Source organism: Haliaeetus leucocephalus, unplaced genomic scaffold (genome assembly GCF_000737465.1).
Source record: "Haliaeetus leucocephalus isolate CR32 unplaced genomic scaffold, Haliaeetus_leucocephalus-4.0 Scaffold200, whole genome shotgun sequence".
NCBI lineage: Eukaryota > Metazoa > Chordata > Aves > Accipitriformes > Accipitridae > Haliaeetus > Haliaeetus leucocephalus.
In genome coordinates, this window is record NW_010972636.1 from 369,485 (window position 1) to 390,564 (window position 21,080).

A 21,080-nucleotide genomic window follows, 5' to 3' on the forward strand; every position below is an offset into this window, starting at 1 on the left:
GAATCTCACCTCCACTCCTTTGCTCCCTCCAGAAAGGTCAGTGAAAAGGGTCGGCTCCCAAGGGGCTGGAGCGCGATTCCAGTTGGAATAAAATAACCCTAAAAATGGCACCCTGCCTCTGCCTGGGTCTGCTCTCAGCGCATTGCCGTCATCGTAGCTGCTTTGTTAGCTGACAACGACAAGCTGTTGTTACTGTCAGCACTGCAGGTCCACGTAGCTACCAAAGGGAAGAGCCATGTCTGTTCTGCCTCATGCACCAGCACCCAGAGGACTGCCTGGCTCCTTGCTGTATGTCAACTGTCCCTTCAGGAAAGGGGAGGCACTGAGCCTTGTCCCTTTACTACCTCCTCACCTCCCCTCCATGTAGAAAGACCAGCTAAGAGTTTGCAGGTGTGGTAGTGTGAGTCCAAAAGCCTTGTAGGTCCTGAGCCAGTGCCTTCCACTGTCAGAGTCTTTTGAGTTCATTGCGGTACGCTTTAGGTTGGACACTTTGTCCTTTAAAGAAACCCTTAAATCCTGCTAGGTACTTAAGAAGCAGGGTAGGGAGCAGTGCCATTATCTCCCAATGTTTTATTCCCTCTTTTGAAATCAGTCTTTTAAAAGTTTCCATGTACATGTTCATGAAGCTGGTGGAAGCTGCCTGCTTGAAACTGAGACCTTCTGCACCACAGTGCCTCCAGCTGCCTCTGAAAGCACCACAGCAGAATAAACTGCCCCACTAATCTGCCAAACAGCTCAGAGTGTTGTGTTATCCCCCGCTCCAGCAAACTCTGAAGGAGGTTGATATCCCAGACCCTGCTATGGATTTGCATTTTGCAAGTGCTTCTTCCCTTTAGGATAGGCAGAACAGCTATGAAGCCTGGAAAAGTCCCAGAGCCTCAATATGCTTGCTCCTATTAGCCTCCTAAAAGCACACTTTACCTGACCAGCTGAATTAGCATCTACTGTAACCAGGATAGCAGCACAGCAATTTTGAGTCTGACTCACCCCTGTTATGGACTGCAAAGCCCAGCACTCGCTGTTGCATGATTCCCTAGATAGCCTCTTTTCTCCTACCTAGTCACGCTTGCCCTCTATGCTCACTGCCCATTATTAAGGGGCACAAACTAGCAGAACTTTTTCCTCAGACCACTGAGCTGCAGCTCTAGATCCTCTGCTCCCCTGACATTAGTTCACAATGTGAAGCGTTTGCTGGGTGTCTTGTTAGTCCGCAGCAAGCTGTGTTCACGCACCCTGAAGGACATGGGGCAGGAGCGAAGCATGAAACTGCTTAGTTAATGCTTTAGATTTGCAAGTTTTTGGTTGGTGCAAAAAGGCCTGAAGAAGGTGATGGTATATCTTTATTCCTTGGTGGTTCTAGTCCCCTTACAGGAAAGGAAGGGTGAAGGGAAGGGAGAGGAAAAGTGGTTCTTTCATGGTGTGGTGGAGGCAAGAAGAGAGCTGTGGAATATCCCCAAAGCGTGCTCTACCTCCACAGCATTACAAAACAGCGGTTCAGCAGGGGACAGAAAGCACTTAGGGAAACTGCAGCTGAAACTAAGTGAACCTTTCAGTCTACTTACCACAGCATTTGCAGTCCCTGCTTCAAGGAGAAACAATAATAAATAAAAAAAAAATCTTGCAAAAGGAGCTAGTATCCATCTAGTGCATTGGATGAAATAAAAAGTGACAAACAAACACAATCACCAGTTCCTGCTTTAGAAACTGTTGTTAAAAATAAACCATCATTCACTGCTGCAGTCGTGCCAGTTCCTCCCTGCTGAGAGCAGGAGACCCAGAATACTGCCTATCTTTACATTCCCTGTGCATGTTGTATAGTTTAACAGCTCTCTCTGTTGTCATGACAAAGATTCCCTGCTTTTCAGCATGAAGCTTGCTCAATTATTTCTAGTCTACCTGTAATGCCGCCTGCTCTCCCTCCCAGCTTACAAGGCACTGTATTTTCCTGTGCTCAGAGAGTGTGCTTCTGACTTACATGAGGACAGTTGCTGACTCCCGATTCCTTGTGTAGAGCCAGGGCAGTACAGAAGAGCACCAGCACCAACCACAATCAGGTGCTCAGCCGTGACAGCATGCTTTGAACTTATATTTTGTTCCATGTGACATATTGCAGACTTCACCCCCACTGCTTCATTCTCTGCAGGCTGTGAGTTGAGTTAGTGGTGACATTTGAAATGTCATTTTTTTCTCTGTTTGTCAGAGGGTGTGTCTTAGCACGTGTCCTGGCATACTAGGCACCGTGGCTGTGTTTTAGAAACAAAGCAAGGGACCATCTCTGACCTGAAGCACTTACAGTCTAAACAGGCAATGCATGTAAAAGGGCAGAAAAATGTGGGAGAAAGCAAATGTCTTACTGTCTCTATTCTCTAAATACTAAACTAAGGCATAGATAGATTAAGTAACCCATCCAGGGCAAAAGAAGCTATCAAAAAAATCAGAAAGTGAAGCTAGACTTTCTGAATCCCAAATCAGTGCCTCAAACTCACACCCTCCCTTGTATACCCTGTCAGAGCAAGCCAGTATTGATGCCATATTTCCCGGAGAGGTTTGCCAGAGTCTTTCCAGACCCAGTGAATTCAGACTAAGTTATGAGATCCTTAGACAGCTTTATGGCTTTCTTCGGATATCACTACAGATAATCATTCCAACTTTAACCCCACCTCATGAAACCTCCAGGTTTTAGATGATTATCATTATTTTTAGAGATATACCAAAAGTGGGTTTGGATGCAGACCTCATTCAGATTCAAGCTTGGAACTATCTATATGCATGCAATCAAAGGTATTGCACCTTTTATTTCGTTTTAATATTCTCTGTTTTGTATGTGTATTTATGCCAAACAGTATAGATGTGTCCAGTATTCAGGGTGCTTTTCTTGAGGAATATGTAGAAGATGTTAGCTGCAATGAGACTGACTACTCCCATGTGCGGTGGGAGCCCGCAGCAGCCTCTCAGCACCTCCAAAATTTAGGGTTTAGGCCTAGACTTTTCAGAGGGGCCAGATTTTCATTAGACCCAGTCAACTATAGTGTCTGAGCAACTTGAAAATCCAGCTTTTATATCATCTCTAATTGGAAATTGAATTCTTCCTAAAATCTTAGCTGCAGGTAATTCAGCAGCTGAAAATCTTGTCTCGAGAGTGCTCAAGTGCAGAGAACCCAAAGTTACGGAACCTTTTGAAAATGCGGGCATGACCTGCTGCTGCCACTCGCAGGAGAGCTGCCAGAGGGCAAACATCTTCCTGAAGGGGATTCCTGATGGGGGGGAGTTGTCAGCATCTGAGGAAGCTCCGACGGGCAGTACCTGAATTCCCAGAGGGAAACAAATACTAACTGTAAGCAGTATTACAGAAAGCCTTTTAGTATTTCTCAATGGTGATTTTTTAAAAATTATAATGATTGCACTTTTGGAAAAAAAAAATCATTTAAGAAGAGGCTTGAAAGCTCCTTAGTCCTAATGTAAGAAAATCCTCTGCACTTCGGTTTGAAGAATATTTTTCTTGGGAATAAAAAGGGTGCTAGCACGTGTCAAGGGCCTGACCCAACTTATGTTAGTACTGGGAGGCTGCTTTACAGTGACTGACAGCAGTCCCCACTGAGGAAGATGTGCCAGTGAGTTGTTCAGTGCTGATGCTTCTTCATACAGCCTGCCTGCTCATGTGCGCCCCACAGGTCCTGGAGCCACTGCCCATGTGATAGTCACTGTTCTGAAGTGACTGCTTGTCCCAGGGTCCCCCCAAAAAATTGCTTGGAAAGGACAAAGGAACAGAATATGAAAAGGATGACGATCATTCTTGAAAAGACAACCTTGTGCCTGGCCACTCCCAGAGCTGGTCTGGGGCAGGGGATGTGTTACTGGAGGGAAAGAAAGGGATGCAGGTGGAAGTTACCACCAAAGAAACATTAAATCCTTTCTCACTCGGTTTGAGTGGAGCTGTTGTACGGACAAAGTCCTGTGTGAAGGTAGAAGCACCCTGAGTGCATCAGAGCTGCCCTAGGAGTCTGTGGAAAGCAGTTAGTTTTCTTTCTTTCTCTATGGATTCCTGCTTCTTTCTGTTTGTCCTGCAGAACAAAATACCCCCATTGTACGGGTGATCTGTGGCAGAGAAGGGGTTGTTGTTTGTGCTCAGCCAGTGCTGCAGAGGAAATAGGAGCTCTGACATCACCGCATCTGCTTTGTACTAGCGCATCAGGTCATGTGCAACTCCCTCATTTTTCTGTTGATTAGTTGAAAAATGAGTATGCGCCTTACATTTTGGAAATGCTTGGCAGTCCTTTTCTGGCTGCTGACTGATCTTTGGTTTGGAAAAGCTATTACTAAAGGAGGACTTCCCTTTTGGTATTACATACTGCATTTTGCCAAGCAGTTTGTTGGTAGCTTGAAGGGCACTACCTGCTTTCTCAAGTCTCTCTGGTGCATTAGAGGGAGTAGAGTTAAAGATGCTTGTCTCTAAGGGTAAGATAGAGTAGCCTCACAAATGCTCTGACTTCTGGTTTGATTCCCATAGTTCCCATAGTTTTGTACTTCAGGGACTGAAGGAGAATAGCAGCTGTGCTTCATCCAACAGCTGGCACTTTCATGTGTCCCTGACATATCTGGGTGGGAAACTGGCACAGAGTCTTTAGTCCAACTCTGCAACGATTACAGTGGACTTTTGCATAGGAGGTTGCTTCCATGCATACATTTTAATGCCCTGACTCTGCTCAAACATCAGTGTAATAGAGAGCCAGCCACAGCCACTGTGAGGACTGCAGTACAACTCTTTTTCCTGCTTTTAAGGTCAGAACCTATGTTCCTCTGTTGCAGCACAAACACACACACACACACACACACGCGTGCAGAAAAAAGGATGTTTCCCTTTACAAGCAGTTGGGGAAGGGAGAAACGCCTTGCATAGCAAGGAGGAGACAACATCCTCAGTCTTTAGGTGTCTGCAGCTGTGGCAGTAGCAGTTGCATCCCGAATGATTAAATGTGAGGAGCAGAGCACAAACCCCGTTGCAGAGCTTGCTTGGGGGAATCCCCCAGGGAGAGGCGGGCTGCTCCGATACGGCAGAGGACTGGGGGTGGCTTACAGAGAGCTGACTGCACAGAAGGCAGCAGCTAGTAACGGTGCTGATGTCTTAATCGTTGGTGGCTTCGGCAAAGACTTATCTCATGCCCCCATACTGCTCCAGTGAACAAAGGACTTGAGAAACATAGCTTGACCCCTTGGCATTAGGTGGGTTCGGGGCTGGAAAAAGCAACTCTACTTAAAGAGGTGTCATAAGGAGAAGAGAAAAAGGAAGGGAGGGTATTCTCCAGCCCGGGTTAAAAATAAAATACAAATCCTATTTTAACCCCTTGCTGGATTTGTTCTGCTGGTTTAGGATCACTCCTGTAAGATGCAGGTGGTGTTTGGGCAAAATGAGAGCATTTCTGGAAAGGCGCCCTTGGTTTTCTATAGCAGAACAACAGTATATATATGCCCTTCTAAGCTGCACAATAAACTGTTTGGCAGTGCTTGAGGCATAAAGTGATTGTTCAACTACGTAGTCTATGCATCTGCTAGATCCCCGGTGCATTGTGAAAAGGGAATTTTGCGCAGGACTTGGAGACAGCCAGAAGGCCAAGAAAAGCAGCATGCAGCAGGGGCAACAGAACCAAAATGCTTATAATAAAAGTCATTCTGCCAAATAGGACTTCTGGTAAAATGCACACTCACCCATGAAGGCAATCCCCTCAGGTTGTCTGAAAATCCTCTTGGTTGAATAAACAGTATGAGGGAGAAAAAATTAGGCTGGGCGGGCTGCTTCTGGCCTAAATTTGAAAATCAAACTCATTCATTCATGTAAGCCCTCTGTAGATTCTTGCAGTCCTGTTTCAACTCTGAGGTCCTGGGTTCACTTGTAACATCAAACACTTTTCCCAGAAGAAGGAAACCTGCTGCAAACTGGGTGGTTAAGTGAATCCTCAGCTCTAAAGGAGATCATCAACAGGGTGATCCCACTGAAGAGCTGAATGGAGGTGCTGACTCCCATCCGGAGGCTTGCAGAATATGCACATGTATCATGGAAAAGGATGAGGAAGAACCATTACAGTTCAGATGAGGAAAGGACACAGCTATGCACTACACTTTTCCTTTCCCTCTACAAGGAATGTTGTCTTATTTGAAAATATTCAGACCACTTTTAAGGGAGGGCTCTTTGTTTGGGTTTTTTGTCTTTTGCTTATTTCCTGTTTCAGATTTAAAGAACTGCTTCATATTTTCTTAATAAGAGAGTATCAGAGCTGTGCGCTTGTATATATTTTCCCTAAGTGAAACTTCTGCTCATTTGTTTGAAGATAGAACTGACAAACTCAGGCCTTCAGTAGGTAGACAGCAACCTCCTCTCCTGTGGGCTTTATGTGACTGATCATTTGCAGACCATGAGCAAGATAAGGGATCAGAGAGACACAACAGTGCTTCAGGGATTTTGGTATGCCTGCAGAGTGCTAGATTATACCCTGTGGAGACATCTCAGGTTTCTCATCAGGTCAGTGTTCCTACAGAAGGAAGAGGGACAACAGTGCCTAGCTCCCTGGGTAAATGAAGACATGTCCAAAGGAATCTCATCAAAAAAGTAGCTCTGCAAAATGCGTGTTTGATGGGTCAGAAGTAAGGACTATCCCCCCTTCCCGGTTGGCCACCAAAAACATGCACATTGGCCACCAAGAGCTTTCAAACTATATGTGTTACTCTCCTATAGGTTTGCTAGAAGTTACAAGATCATTTTTTCCTCACCTTCTTTCATCACTTCACTGTCTTGCTATTGCTTGCAGGTAGACCCTAGACTATATAGTAGTGGTATTTAGTAGACTAAAGCATGCACTTTAAACACTTTGTTGAAATGAAAGTAAAACATTTTCTACAAGTTCATGTCCCCAGCCACCCTGAAGGGAACATGCAAAAGGTCTGGAAAATTGCAAGGAAAACCACTTCTGCTTCAGAAAAAAAGTAGTACAGAGCAGAAAAGGTTAACGGTTTAGAAATGTTAGCAAGCATAAGAATTCAAAACCAGAAGAGGAGTACTCAGAAGAAGGCTCACACAGTCCCTAGGATTTTGCAGAACGTGGTTGTTCTTGACTGGCTTCTGTGGTGGCATAAGGTAACCACTCCAAAATAAAGAACAGGCTCCCAGTTTGGATGTGTAACATTACCCTACTCTAAATACAGGAAGATGTGGGCAGCAGAATGATACCAAAGGACATGACAAAACTCTAGATAACCCTCAAGTCGTCCACTTGGGATGGAGTAAGGCTGTTTCCAAGGGAGGGAAAATTGCCTCAACTCTGTTTAACGGTTACATAGATCTCCGTAGAGAAGAGGGCTGGCCTCCTAAAATCACTATGATTCCTTATTAGCTGCTGTCCTAGCCTTTCTCACTGAATGGCATGCAGCAATAATTTAGGACTCTCAGAAACAAAAGGGACTTGCCAATGTTACTGTGTTCCTCTGGCAAACAAAATGTGGGATGGGCTTGGGCAAACTTCCATAGAGCTTACCTGAGTACCCTGCAAGGATGCTTTGCAGAAGTCTTTAGTTCACCTCAGCTCCTGGGACCTGGCAAAACATGTCCAGCAGAGAGCAACTGAAAGAAAGTGCTGCCCTGCTGTCCCATGGTGTATAGCAACAAAGCACAGAAGGCAAATCCTTTACCTGGAGTGCGCATTTCCTACTCAGAGGACGGACTGTGAATAGGGAGTATTGCTGTTTTGGTGCAGGAATGAGCTTAAGGGTGGGAGGCAGTACGCAAATGAAACTTCTGACCCACACACAAATCCATATTATACAGCAGCAGGATGCACTCTAATACCTGCCATCATATATATGTTAATGTAATGATCACCCTCCCCTAAATATCCTAGGTTTTACATCCAAACTCACTGAGTTCTGTATGGTGCAAGGACAGCATCTCTGCGGTACTCTCCTCCCAAATACATTTGCCTAAGTCAGGATTCAACATGTGAGCCTCGCAGCACAGGCGCTGTTCCCTCCTATCTGAGATTATTGCTGGATTTCCTCCGCATGGCACCTGCCTCAGCAAGATTTTAGTGGGGTTTTTGTCTGTCCCGTGTTTGTGTGGGAGGCAGTATAAGCTTTTCATGGAAGGAAAGGCTTTCTCCATTGGAAAGAAGGGAGCTAATTATGTCTCCTATAAAGAGATGTAATTGATTTTCTTTTCTGTAGAGAGAGGATGACATGAACAGCATCCCTTGCCTTTTAATTCCAAAACTCTGTTGTGACCATATTGCTGAGTCTCAGAAAACTCCCCAATTCACAGGTTGTTTTTTGCATGTTCCGATCATCTGGGAACAAGGTTCAGCTGATTGATGAATGTGATCTCTGGCACAAAATGCTGAAAAGTTGGGGAGGGAGGGGGGTAGATCTAGCCCAGCTGTCCATTTCAAATATTGCTGGTTTCAAATTTAGCCTGCCATCTTCTTGGCAAATTGTTTGCAAGCATTTTTAAATCTGCACATGTAAGTGTTATCATAAGTATTTGGGAAGTGCAAGGGATTTTGAATTAGATTGTGAAAAGAGGATGCCTGTATATGTGCCAAAGCATCCCAAAGTGTACAGGCCCAAGGTGGTATGATTTAAGTGACACCCAATTTTCAACTTTTCTTCTGTTTTTGGAATGCTTGCTCTGCCACTTGCAGGAATACCTAGAGTAAGCATGTCCAGCCAAGTCCATTCTTTTCAGAGAATTAAGCTAATTTTCTTATTGTTAGAACTTTCCTGTTGCTTCCTCTCTGTAATTTTGGAGTCATTGGCACTTTCTCTAGCGATGCATTATCGTCTGACATAACAAAGTGTTGCATCCTGTCTTTGCTCTTCATCAGAAGCCAAATAGCTTTGAACTCTGTATTAGATGTGTTGTATAGGGCAGATACAAAGGAATGGGAAGAGACTCAAGGAAGCAATGGCACTTAAAGATGACTATTCTGAAGATGCATGACCCACAACACCACCTTCAGAAATAATAAAAATACCACCTTCCTCAAGTTTAAGACGCCTTAATTTCTTTGCTTGTCCTGGTCTCCACGCAATAATGCTGTGTTGGTGGGTGCATCTGCACTGCAGCATACTACTTGCCATAAACATAGAGGTTGCTTCGGAGTGACACAGGTAATTCAAAGGAGAAATCTTCTATACTGCTGAAGTGATTGTCACTCTGTGGAAAAGATTATCTGTTTTAGGATAGGGAATGCTTTTGGCTATGGTTTAGTATGGTGAAGCTGAAGAATTCACCATTAGGACTCAGAAAGGCTCAGAAATACTGCAGGATCTGGGAAGTAATGTTCGAGGTGTAGATTCATAAATAGCAAGGCAGGCCTCATATTACAAGACCCACCTCTAGGGACTTAGAACTAAAAGATGGAATTTGCCGTTCATTGCTGGCTGACTCTGGTCTCATTTAGTAGTAAGAGTCCCATGAACTTTGAGATAGGCCAATGCTAAGTACTTCTGAAAGTCCAACCAGACTGAATAATGTATTGGAAAATATAATGAAAGTGTGGAAAACAATTGTATTCAGCTCCAGAGAATATGCTGGACCCTTCTGTAAGGACGTGGCCAGAGACGTCTCAGCCCTCCCTTCCCAAGGAGGTTTGGACAATGTGGAGAAGGAATGACTTGGCTTGTCCTCATCACCTGTTCTGAGGTGCTAGAGAGCCTATCTTTACAATGTTGTTTGTAAACCTCCCTTGCTAAGAGGTTTTTTGATCCTGATATTGATGTTGATAGGCTGCAAGATGTCATCAGCACCTCCAGCAATAAGGGACTGGTGTGTGATGGGAAGGATATGGGAAGAGCAGAGATAAAGGAACTGAGAAACAAAATGTTCCTTCGTTGCTGTCTTTGATCTCTTAACTCCCAGCTGTGAGAGATCCTGGATGCTGATGGCAGCAATCGACTAATTTTCTGCTGCTTCTGTTGCTTGTACAAAACAGAGGAAGATGGTGTCTTCACTGAAGGGATTACAAGTCTTGCTGTAACATCTTCTGTTGCAGGCTGAACCTGAGGGAGTGAGCACAGGCAGCCTCAAGACTGAGGGAAAATATGCAATTTTATTTCTTCCTCTTGTCTTTCTTTCTGCCTCTTCCTTTGTACTCCAATTCCTGCTTTATTAGCCATCCTTTTGCAGATTAAAACCCAATGGAAAGCTCCCAGCCAGTGTTGCTACCTTTGCTGTATCCCTGATGCTGAAGGAAGAAGTGACAGGCACCACGGACAAAGCTGTTGTGTCAGGGCTAGCATCATCTTGAAAGCTTGTGTCATTTCTCAGCACTGAGGTGCAGTAGTTGAACGGAGGGGACAATTTTACAATAGCTGTTTAACTGTCCACCAGTAGTTTACTCCTGACCTGGGACTGAGGCTGAGTCCATAAAGCTAATTTTGCCATGTGAGTCACCAAAGAGCTGAGAGTAACAGGCTTTGAGCCCATCTGCTGTTGGCTAGATCCAGACAGGTAGCCCAGAGATGAAGATATTGAGAAGTCACTGCTGATTTCCCATGCTGATCAGTTCTATCTTGCAAGATATGAAAAGACATGCTTGTGGTTGAGGTGGGTCTGCATTAAAAAGTTATAATCCTACATACAGAAGCGTGGGCAGAGATGTTTGGAACTGGAGTGCTGGTTCATGTCATAGAGATACACCAGTTATGGTCATGTCATTATAGAGAGACACTGGACAAGTGCACTCATCAGACACAGCTTATTTTATGGACAAAGGAGACTGATTTCAACATCACAAATAAGAATAAGTAGTTCTTGGGATCAGTGTCCCTAAGATGGGATGGACATAGAAGTGCTAGTGCAGAGCTGGTGCACGTCAGGCAGGAGCTGCTGTTCATGCTGCAGTGCAATAGAAACTGTTGCCAACCTGCTGTGGTAGAAGAGTTGGTCTGAAGGGTTGCTCAGCCTCCCTGAGTATGCAGTCACTGGCTCCACAGTTTGGCAGAAAGTCAACTGTTGACTCCTCTGCCTGCAGCTGCCAGGCCTCCCCTCAAGGCTCCCTCTTTATTGCAAAGCGAAGCGCAAACATGAACTTTGTGAGTCTGTGTTGCCCTTGGCCTTTTCACAGTTCCTGGATGAGTTCCATGCTGCTGTTTGTCTGGGACCATGTCCCTCTGGGAGGTGCAATTGTACTTCAGCAGCATATTTAGAAAATAGAAACAAAGGAGAGAGTTGTGGGTTGTTTCAGCCTCTGCTTCCGTCACTGCCAGCTGTGAGGGACTATTGGGATGGAGAATCCCTTCTAGGTATCAACTGTTTGTATCTCACTGAGTTTATTAACTCAGCTGAAACAAGATCCTAATACACAAGTACATACAAATATCCATCTAAAGAGTGAAAGTGCACCCAAAAGTGAAGGACAGGAGAATATAGTAGAATAACAAAAATCATATTATCTGTTTTCCACTCTTTGAAATTATTGATGTCATTAGGCTTGTTGTGGAGCAGGGCAAGGCAGGGATGGAGTCTGGCATTTTGCCTCCAGCCTCTGCAAAGCTCCAGCTCTTCTGCCCTCTCCTGGAGCATTTGTTACCTGCCTTATTTCTTAGGGAACCAGAGATGGCCATTAAGGAAAGATGTAGAGAAGGAAACAGCAGCAATCCTGTTGATTGCTTCTGGAAGAGTTTGGGGAAAGCATAAAGGACATTTGTGTAAGACAATGCCAAAGAGCTAAACGAGGCCAGTGTGACTAATGGAGAAAAAGAGGAAGAGGGGGAAAGAGGCTAGCCAAGACACATAGGAAATGGTGGAGAGTTTATCCTTTGAAGCTTTTCCAAAACTCTGTTTTTAAATTTGTCTTCCTACTGATGGTGGACTCCCTTAAGGATCCAGTCCATGGTACTGTCAGCATCACTTCACTGTCTCAGTCCCTTTCCTGGATGCTCTTGGGAACCCCTCTGCTTTATCGTATCCTCAACCAATGCTCTCAGAAGCTCTACACTACATTTTTGGCAGAACGTTATGCTGTGCTGTGCTATACCACCTCTGTTGTGCTTGCCCATATTCCCTTAATGGGATTCAGCATCTCCTGCTTCCTCCACCCACTCTTTGGCTCAGACATTCCAATGTTGTGTTTGGTACTGCCCATATTAAATCTATGATGTCTCAAATAATACAAGGAGCTCTGCACTTGTATTACTTGAACTCTCCATACCCCTCAATTTTGCAGCTTGTTTCTCCTCTTTGTGTACTGACTGTTTTTCTGTAGCTGACCGTAGCCACCCACAAGGCATTAAATGTTCTTCTACCTTCAGCAGAAGTAACTTCTACTGGTGGAAAATGAGTTATGAATTGCACTTCTTTCCTGCACTCCTGCACAGGGCCTGTTGGCTTCTTGCTCTTGCATTCTTTAACGTAGACATCCCTGAAATGAGCCAGGCATAAGTTTGTTGGTCCTTCAGGGGGCAAAAGCTGCAGGTGAGTACTGCCTACAGCATTGCTTGGGGGGGCTAGACTTAAATTTCTAAGTTTGGGGTGAGCACTGCAGGTCTGGCATGGCAGGGAGGGCTGCTCACATGAGAGGGACTGAGCGTGCTGCTTTGGAGCAGTAGATACTGGTGTTCACACAGGCTTGGCTGTGGCTGCTGATTGGGAGCGGCGGGTTTCTCATAAACACTGAGCTGGCTGCATGTGAGTTAGTTTTTTTCCCCCAGCAAACAAAAACAGCTGTGCAAACATTCTGCTTTGGGTCAAAGAAAGCACAGTGCGCATTAATATTAAAAAACAGGATAAGGAGGGGAAAAAGAAAGGGAAGTCAAAGATCAGGTTATTTCTCCTGCAGAGTGGCTGTTGGTTTGTGTCCTGTGTCCTGCACTACTTGGCGATGGCAGCCAGGATGTGGCACTCACCAAAGGTGACAGGAGGCACAGGGAAACTATTTGCCTTCTGGTGTAAGGGGCCAATTCTGCTGACTGCTGGCAGAGACTTGCATGTCAGTCACTCGTTAGCTGTGTACCACCGGGCAGCAGATAATCTCAAGTGCTGAATGAATAAATCCACTCCTTGTCAGCTCCCATCAGTGTCTCTTGCATGAAGCGCTGATGCTTCTTAAAGAAGCATACGCTGCAGATAAGTCTACATGTCATATTTACTCGGTAGCCAATGGCAGTGTTGTGGAACACTGCAGGTGTTAACTAACAAGTTAAACCATGAAGTTCCTGGGTAGGATTTTCCATGGTTAGATAACCTGTAGGATCTAAACCCCGTCACTTCAAGACCTTGGAATCAATATGCCAGGCCAGGCCAGAAATCCTTTTCTGTTGTGGAGGTGCTTTGGCACCAGCAGAAAGGATATCCGAGAAAATTCTCACAGTATCCCTTCAGCTGACTTCATACCTGTTGTGGTTTAACCTCAGCCAGCAACTAAGCACGACGCAGCTGCTCACTCACTCTCCCCCCACCCAGTGGAATGGGGTAGAAAATTGGTAAAAGAAGTAAAACTCATGGGTTGAGATAAGAATGGTTTAATAGAACAGAAAAGAAGAAACTAATAATGATAATAACACTAATAAAATGACAGCAGTAATAATAAAAGGATTGGAATGTACAAATGATGCGCAGGGCAATTGCTCACCACCTGCCGATCGACACCCAGTGAGTCCCTGAGCGGCGATCCCCCGCCCCCACTCCCCCCAGTTTATATACTAGATGGGACATCACATGGTATGGAATACCCCGTTGGCCAGTTTGGGTCAGCTGTCCTGGCTGTGTCCTGTGCCAACTTCTTGTGCCCCTCCAGCTTTCTGGCTGGGCTTGAGAAGCTGAAAAATCCTTGACTTTAGACTAAAGAGTACTTAGCAACAACTGAAAACATCAGTGTTATCAACATTCTTCACCTACTAACTCAAAACATAGCACAGTACCAGCTACTAGGAAGACAATTAACTCTATCCCAGCTGAAACCAGGACCAGACTTCATGCCAAATTTTGAAATTTGGTGGAGCTTTAGAATTGCAGTTTCAAAGGGACTATGGAAAAATACTTGTTTCAATAAAGACAAGTAGAAACCGACATTCTGTTATAATAGTAGTTTGTGGAAAATAAATTGCCCTACTAAAGCTTCATGATACAGAAGTTTGCACATGCAAATTTTAACATCAAATGTGCATCTCGCTTCTCACACACACGTAGTTTCATTTTCATTTATGGGGAAATAGCTTTGAGAAGCACACATACAAACAAAAATTGTGGTGGAATGAGCCCATAATAGAGCTTTCAATAAAATGAGGAATTGCCCAGCTTTCCAGTAATTTTGTCTGTTTGTTGTAAGTATTTAGTACAGCATTGTCTAGCTGCCTGATTCTGTGGAGATCTAGGTCTAGTTTCCCCCCTCATTTATTCACTTTTTATAGAATCTTCTTGTAATTACTAGTACTTAGCAGAAAACCTGAATTCATGTTAAAGCATTTAATTAGTCAAAATTGTGTAATAGAAGATTTTCTTCCAGATGCCACTTAATGATCATTAGAAGGTCTGATTCAAAGCCCACTTAAGTCAATTGATGTCTTTTGTTGACTTCAGTACATTTTGAATCTGGCTCAGTATATTCAGAAATGTGAAGCTAATGGCTACAGTAGCAGCAGGAAATACTCTCCGTAGATGGACAAATTCTGTGGTTCTCCATTTGCTTCCATAATGGCCTGCTGAAGAAGTTTTGGATAAATGTAATGAAAGACCACTTTAAGTGAAGAATCAACTAAATTCAGAGCAGCAGAGGAAGATACTTTAATGTTTAATCATTTAAAACCTGATTTTCTTCCACTTCTACTCTATTTATGCTTCCATTGAAATTAAGGATGCAACTGATATAACGTGGTACTGCTAAGATTTGGTAATGGCTTGAGTTTGTTTGGAAGAATGATATCCCCACAGCAGTGACAACCCTACAGGACATACTGGGCCTACAGTTACTTGTCATATAAAGCCATTTCTGCTTTAATGCTGTTCTCTTCTCATTTCAAGAGTAGCCTATTTATTCTGTGATTATGGGAAAGAGTGAACAGGTGACCTAGACGGTCTTCACCAAAGCCAGTCATTTTTCACCATTTTTAAATTTCAGTCCCACATAACATGGAAGCAAAAGTACCAAATTAATAAAATCTCTGGGTCTATTCCTGCGATATTTTTGTTATGTCAGGAACACAGACTTCCAGAGAACTTGAGATTAGTTTCTTCCTATCTGATACCTTTGGTTTTGCCACTTCAACTCAGTGAAGTAACACAGTGATTTACTTTCTGCTTTCTGGCTCTCATCATGGAAATGCAAATTACTGCACAGCAGGTCAGATACTGGAGAAAGTAGGTACTTTGGTACAAGGTTTCTAACCTGAGTTCTAGCCCCAGGAGTTAAATGAGCATACAAACCTCTGTATCCTTTGAAGTTCATCCCAAGTCTAAATAATTCTGCAGTCAGAGAAAGTTCATGTCCTGGTTGAGTTTCTAGTAACTGAGGGACAGCCATGAGTTCTGAAAAGTATTTAATTACTTCAAAGCAGGGTCAACATTAGAGAGCTTCATTTTCACATGAAAATCCACCACCCCCATCCCCCTCCACCATTTTGCTCTGAGTAGGAAAAACAGCACAACATGTTTGCAGCCTGGAGGGCTTTATTGCGCCTTGCCACTTGTGCAGCTCCAGAATTCCTTCTCAAGCCAGTGTTTTGAGCAATATGGGAGCCACTGATGTCAATGGAGAAAGAGAGAGCTTTGTGGTGTGCTGCTGGTGAGCTTCAAAGCATCCCATGAGAAGTGTCATCTTCTGTCCCCCAGCTTTTTACATGTAGGTGTTCTTTGAGAAACACTGCTATTAATGACCATTGTGTAGTGCTTCAACAGATTTGGTAGATAAAATACAGCCTGGTAATACGAGATGACTGTCCACTTCATTTTTCACGTTCTCACAGCACCACATGGGTGATGGGTGACCCAATTGTTATTGAGCAAATGAATACAAGAGAAAAGGAGACTTTCTTCATCACTGAGACAAACTGTGAGGCTCCCTCAAGCAGCCCTCCTTGCCTTCTAGGTGAATTAGCACCCTGTGTGTCTGTGAATCAGAAAGCCAGACAGCAGAGCACTTGTCACCAGTGAAAACTGTGGTGACAAGATGGGCTTAAAGCAGAGAGATGTGATTTCCTCTGGGGGAGAAGGAGGGTGAAGTAGAGAGGGAGGAGAGGGAACCAGAATTTTGCCTTATTCCTCTAAGGGTCCTGTTGCCCCTGTGTTGCACTTTGTCATTATCTGAATTGCTGGAGCATCCTGTCAAATCAGCCTCCTGCATAGATTTTTAAAATCTCTAATTGACACCTGCAAGGTTACAAGTTAGCAGTGTGTCTCCATTTGCCCTGCACTGCCTTTCAGGGCTCTTTCCCCTAGCTCCAAGGCTCTGGAGTGCTGCACAGTCAGTAACCTGCCGGGGTATGAGGCAACCCAGGCTGTAGTTGTGACCCTGTGATGTGACCTGGTGTTCGTGTGACAGAGAAAGCTTCACTTTTTTCCTTTCTCTTTTAACTATTATGCAAATGTTTCTCCATGTTTCCTGTTTATCACAGACTCTGAGCCTCCCTAGACAGGCTATTCTGAGCTTGGCCTGCTTTCTGACAATTGCATCTGCATTAAAGCAAACACCCCTGCAGGGTTTCTCCATTCCCCTGTCCTTGCCAGCTCTGAGCTGGACAGCACTCTGTGGCTTGCAAGCACAGGGATGCGCAAAAAAGGCATGCCGAGGGCTGGCAAAGCTCTGGGGAAGAAGGCAAAGCTGCATGCTATTTCAGGCCTCTTTTATTTTGCCAGTGAATTCAGATACCTCTCCTTTGCTATTGACACGGTGGCTGCTAGGTCCTCCTGAGCCATGCATCAGTAAAATCACTATTGAGTTCTACAGTTTGTGTCCAACCCATATTAATTACTGGCTTCTCTGTGGGGTATAAAAAATGAATAGGATCCGGGAGAGTCACCCATCAGTAATGACTGCAGTAGTAATTTTGAGCAGGTGGTCCATTGCATGTTCTTGTGAACTGTTGTTTTTCTTTGAAAGGGAAAAGAGGCAGAACACTGCTGTAAGATTTTTGAGGATCATTTTTATCAGATTGCTGTTTAGAGAGCTGGGAATCTCTAGTTCTTGAAGTCATACAGCCATTAGAATCTCATTCCTCTACACAGGGCCAAGGCCTGGACTATGAGAAGTACAGTAATGACACTTCTGCTTCATAAAGCCCCTTTTCACTGAAGGATTATACAAAGTCATACTGAGATGAGTAGATTAGTTTTGTCCTTGGTTTACAGCTAGAAGTGGTAGCAGACTGTGGAAAGCTGACTACTTGCTTGCGCTGGAGTGGTGCAACACACTGCTGTACTGAAGTAAAATGCTGCCAGGCACATCAAGTCAGATGCTTTCTGCATACCTGGGGTTGAAATCAAGACCTCCGAAACTGTATTTCCTCTCAGGATTTAGTTCCTGGGAAGTTAAAAATATGCACAGAACCTTCCACACTCACACACTTAAAATTATGAAAGTAAAGTAACTCAGGTTCATTTCTATTTAATTGATTCCTAGGGTAAATCTGTAGGTAGTAAGGAGGTACTTGCTTTCTGGTCTGGTTTTCTCTTATAGAGCATAGGCCATGCGGTGCTGTAACTGAATGCCCTCCTCCAAGCAGTAGTCATAAGTAACTGCCTCTTCTCATGCTTTAGGACAGTAACCAAGCAGGACCCTGAATGGATGCTGCCATCCATCACTCATTTGGTCTGAATGTACGTTGCCACCACACCTACTAGGAGGTTTTTCAGAAGTGAATCGTCGATGCAGTTAGACAGCGCATCTGCAGGGAATTTCATCTTTCACAGGCAGGATATCCCCTCGGAGGGAGAACGGGGTTGGATGATCCGTGCCATAGCTAGTGCAATGGTCACATTGCCCATGTTATACCTGGTCTCCCCCATCCAAAGGGAACTTTGTTGGAGTTCCAGTTTCTGAGCAGATGCGGTACATGGTGCTGATGGTGAACCTCAGTGCTTATTATTGGAAGAGTGTTACGGGAGTGCGTGCTTCTTCTGTTTTGTTTTTCCTCATTCTTGAAGCAAATCCAACTTTATAAATTATAGGGCTGAACAAGCCCTCTGCAAATATCAGTGCATATTTTGTAAGAGAAAAGAGTAACAGGTCTTTTTGAAGAGGAGACGAAAATGGAATAAACTAGCTCTCCCCCTGGTTTTTTGGTGGAATAGCTGTACAGTTGAAATCTACCCAACTTTCATTTCCTATTTGTATAAGCGCCTTTCATCTAAGTGCTGGCCATGAGTAAGTTACGCCTACAGAGCTGTCACCATCAAGTACTGTGTATCGCTGAATTCATAGCAGTTCTGGCAGTGCTGAACTGCGTACATACATGTTTACATGCATTCCCCACTTCTCTGAAGGAGCTATTTCCAGATATCCCAAGTGTGGAAGTGGATCTCAGATGACTTTTAACTCTGCAGAGAGGAATACGTGTCTTTGAAAGACTAAGATTGACACATGTACAAACACCCTTTCTTCCATCCTGATATGTGAGGAAGGCCAAGGGTGATGTTGTGCGAGAGTTGCTTTTGCTGGTTTTGTGTGGCGGTGTAGAGGAAGAGAGATCTGGGGCGATACCAATGTTCTGGGAAATCCTCTTCCTCTGCAGAGTGCTGGAAAACTACTGTTTTCTAATTTCCTATTGAGTATCTTACTAGCATTCAGGGAAAGTTGTCTGTGTTCAGGCTTAGCAGAGGATGATATCTCAGGAAATTAAAGGACATCAAGACCTAAAGGTGTACTGGGGCAAGTTCCTAATTACTTGTCTGATCCATGCAGGGGAGATGTTAAGGGATGGTTTTGTAGTCTGTTCATGTTTTGTTAGCATAGCAGCTCCAGGACAATCAGTTATTTGAAGGACTGGAAAAAACCCTACCTAGTTGTCCTTGTTTGCTCTTTAGGTCCTTTTCCTGCCTTTGTGGATTCCTGGAAATTTGTCTTGCCCAACTGTGCAATGCTTAGACTGTGTCTTGTTGCAGAGTTTATTTCCGTTATCTACAGTCTCCACAGTGCTACATTAACTCCCTTTGGGTTAGCCTAGGTCAAATCAGAGTGGTTACAGTGTGGCTTCAAGCAGCACAGAGCAATTTTGCTAGCAGCTGAGGAATTGCACTGACTGCATCTCTAATGAATACCCTTAGTAAATTCAAGTTAAAAGCACCACAACAGTCATGATAGGAATTTTGGGTGAGAACACGGCTTGCAGTAATTACACGGACTTAGTCACAACTTGTTAACTCCGTGTTGAAGATGGTCTTAGAAGTACCCATGCTCGGACAGATTGGGAATTGAGAGAAAGCACAGTCTTAAGCTTGAGGCTCTGAACACTATGTCTCCAGTAATCGAGTTTAATTTCTTGTTGTGCCTTGTACTTCTTAGGTCACTTCTTATATTTCTTTCCTTTTCTGTGTCTCAGTTCTGCAGCTATAAAATCACATTGCTGTCTGTCTTCTGCTCTTTGTCTCCCCTGCATACACTGCAAGTTCTTCAGGATGGGGATTTTCTAATATTAAGTGTGCAATATGTAGTGCAGCATGGCCACACCTGTGTCTGTGGGAGGTCAGGAGAGCCCTAAGTGACATCTTAGAGTTTCTGTACTTTGAGAATATGTGACTTTGGATTGTGAGGCAGGCACAGCCTTGAATGCTCATATATCTCCTACATCTAATTCCCTTTGGTAGATTCGGGACTTTTTTTTCAACCTTGAAATTTTGCTGGTTTTCTGTTCTGCAGGGCAGGGAGTGCTGAGGCTGAATGAATTTAATTTTTCTTAAATTATGTGAGTGCTAAATAAGATACATTGTTATAAGTTGCTGTATCCTCTGCATATAAAGAGGAGTGGAAAATGGATAAATGGGAAGAATATGTGTGATGATATCTAATGTATTCTAAGACCAAGCTTATAATTTTCTCTATTTCTTTTTGTTTCTTCCAGGTGGAGCGGGAAATAGCCATCCTGAAGTTGATAGAACATCCCCACGTTTTAAAGCTGCATGATGTTTACGAAAATAAAAAATATTTGTAGGTATTACTGGCTTTTGCCAGAGAAAGGGGAAGGGAGGGAGATGAGGGTTTTGGAACTTGGTAATATTTCTGAAAGAATGGAGCAGGGTGTGTTTTCACCTTCAGCTGGTGTCTGTGTGATATTTGGTACTTGGATGAGGGAGGAACATTCCCTATTTCTTTGGCTTTTCTCGTTTTCTTCTCTGTACTTATATGCTGCTTCTTTTCCTACTTAAAATGGAGGAGAGAGGACAAACTAACGTTTTCTATCAAACAGCAAGAAGGGAGAAAGGTTTGAACCTTTAAGATCTGGAACCATTTTGAATCAAAACTGTAACAGGCCGTTACAGTGGATAATTTGGAAAACCTCCCTTGCCTAATAGTTTTCATTGAAACCCTCAACTCTTACTAACAATATTTTAAATTTGCCCCATCAATAACTTTTTGGTTTTAAGGGCTGCCAAAATATATTGGTTCTGCAGTAAGAGTAAAGTAGCAAAACTTTTTTTTTTTTTTTTCCCAGATCATTGCCAGTGCAGACAGGGATGTTGTCCACAGAGTCATTTTAGCTTGACAGGGCACTAGATATGTTGAATCTGTTGTCAAACAAACAGGCCACATTAATCTTGGCACAACAGGAAAAAAAATCAATGTTCTCCAAATGGTAAAGGGCAATCCAGTAGGGAACTCAGTGTTATTTTCAGCTGTTTAAGAGGTTATTGCAAGTAGAAGAGAGTGGTTAAAAAAAAATTAAAACTGTTTTTAAAAACCACCATCCATTGGTGACCACTCCTTAATGTCACAACACAAGAAGGGAATGACTGCTTACCCAAAGAAAGTGTGTTGAGTGGAGGTAACAACTCCTCATGGACAATTCAGCCAGTCTCATTACTGGAGCAATGAATTCCTATTCCGAGAAGTGAGGCCTTTGTGCCTAAGGGTTAGCTTAGTAGAGCAGGCAATAATTTCTTTTGGATTCCC

The 21,080-nt window shown here is 43.8% G+C and overlaps 1 protein-coding gene across 4 annotated transcripts in view; it reads left to right on the plus strand.

Moving 5' to 3' along the window:
* BRSK2 (BR serine/threonine kinase 2) overlaps positions 1-21,080 on the plus strand; it is a 325,351-nt gene that overhangs the window by 194,509 nt on the left and 109,762 nt on the right. For all 4 annotated transcript variants that reach the window (XM_010565996.1, XM_010566000.1, XM_010565997.1 and 1 more), the window contains exon 3: positions 20,032-20,117. In XM_010565996.1, the coding sequence (XP_010564298.1) occupies positions 20,032-20,117 (86 nt within the window). The remainder of the gene's footprint in view (positions 1-20,031; positions 20,118-21,080) is intronic.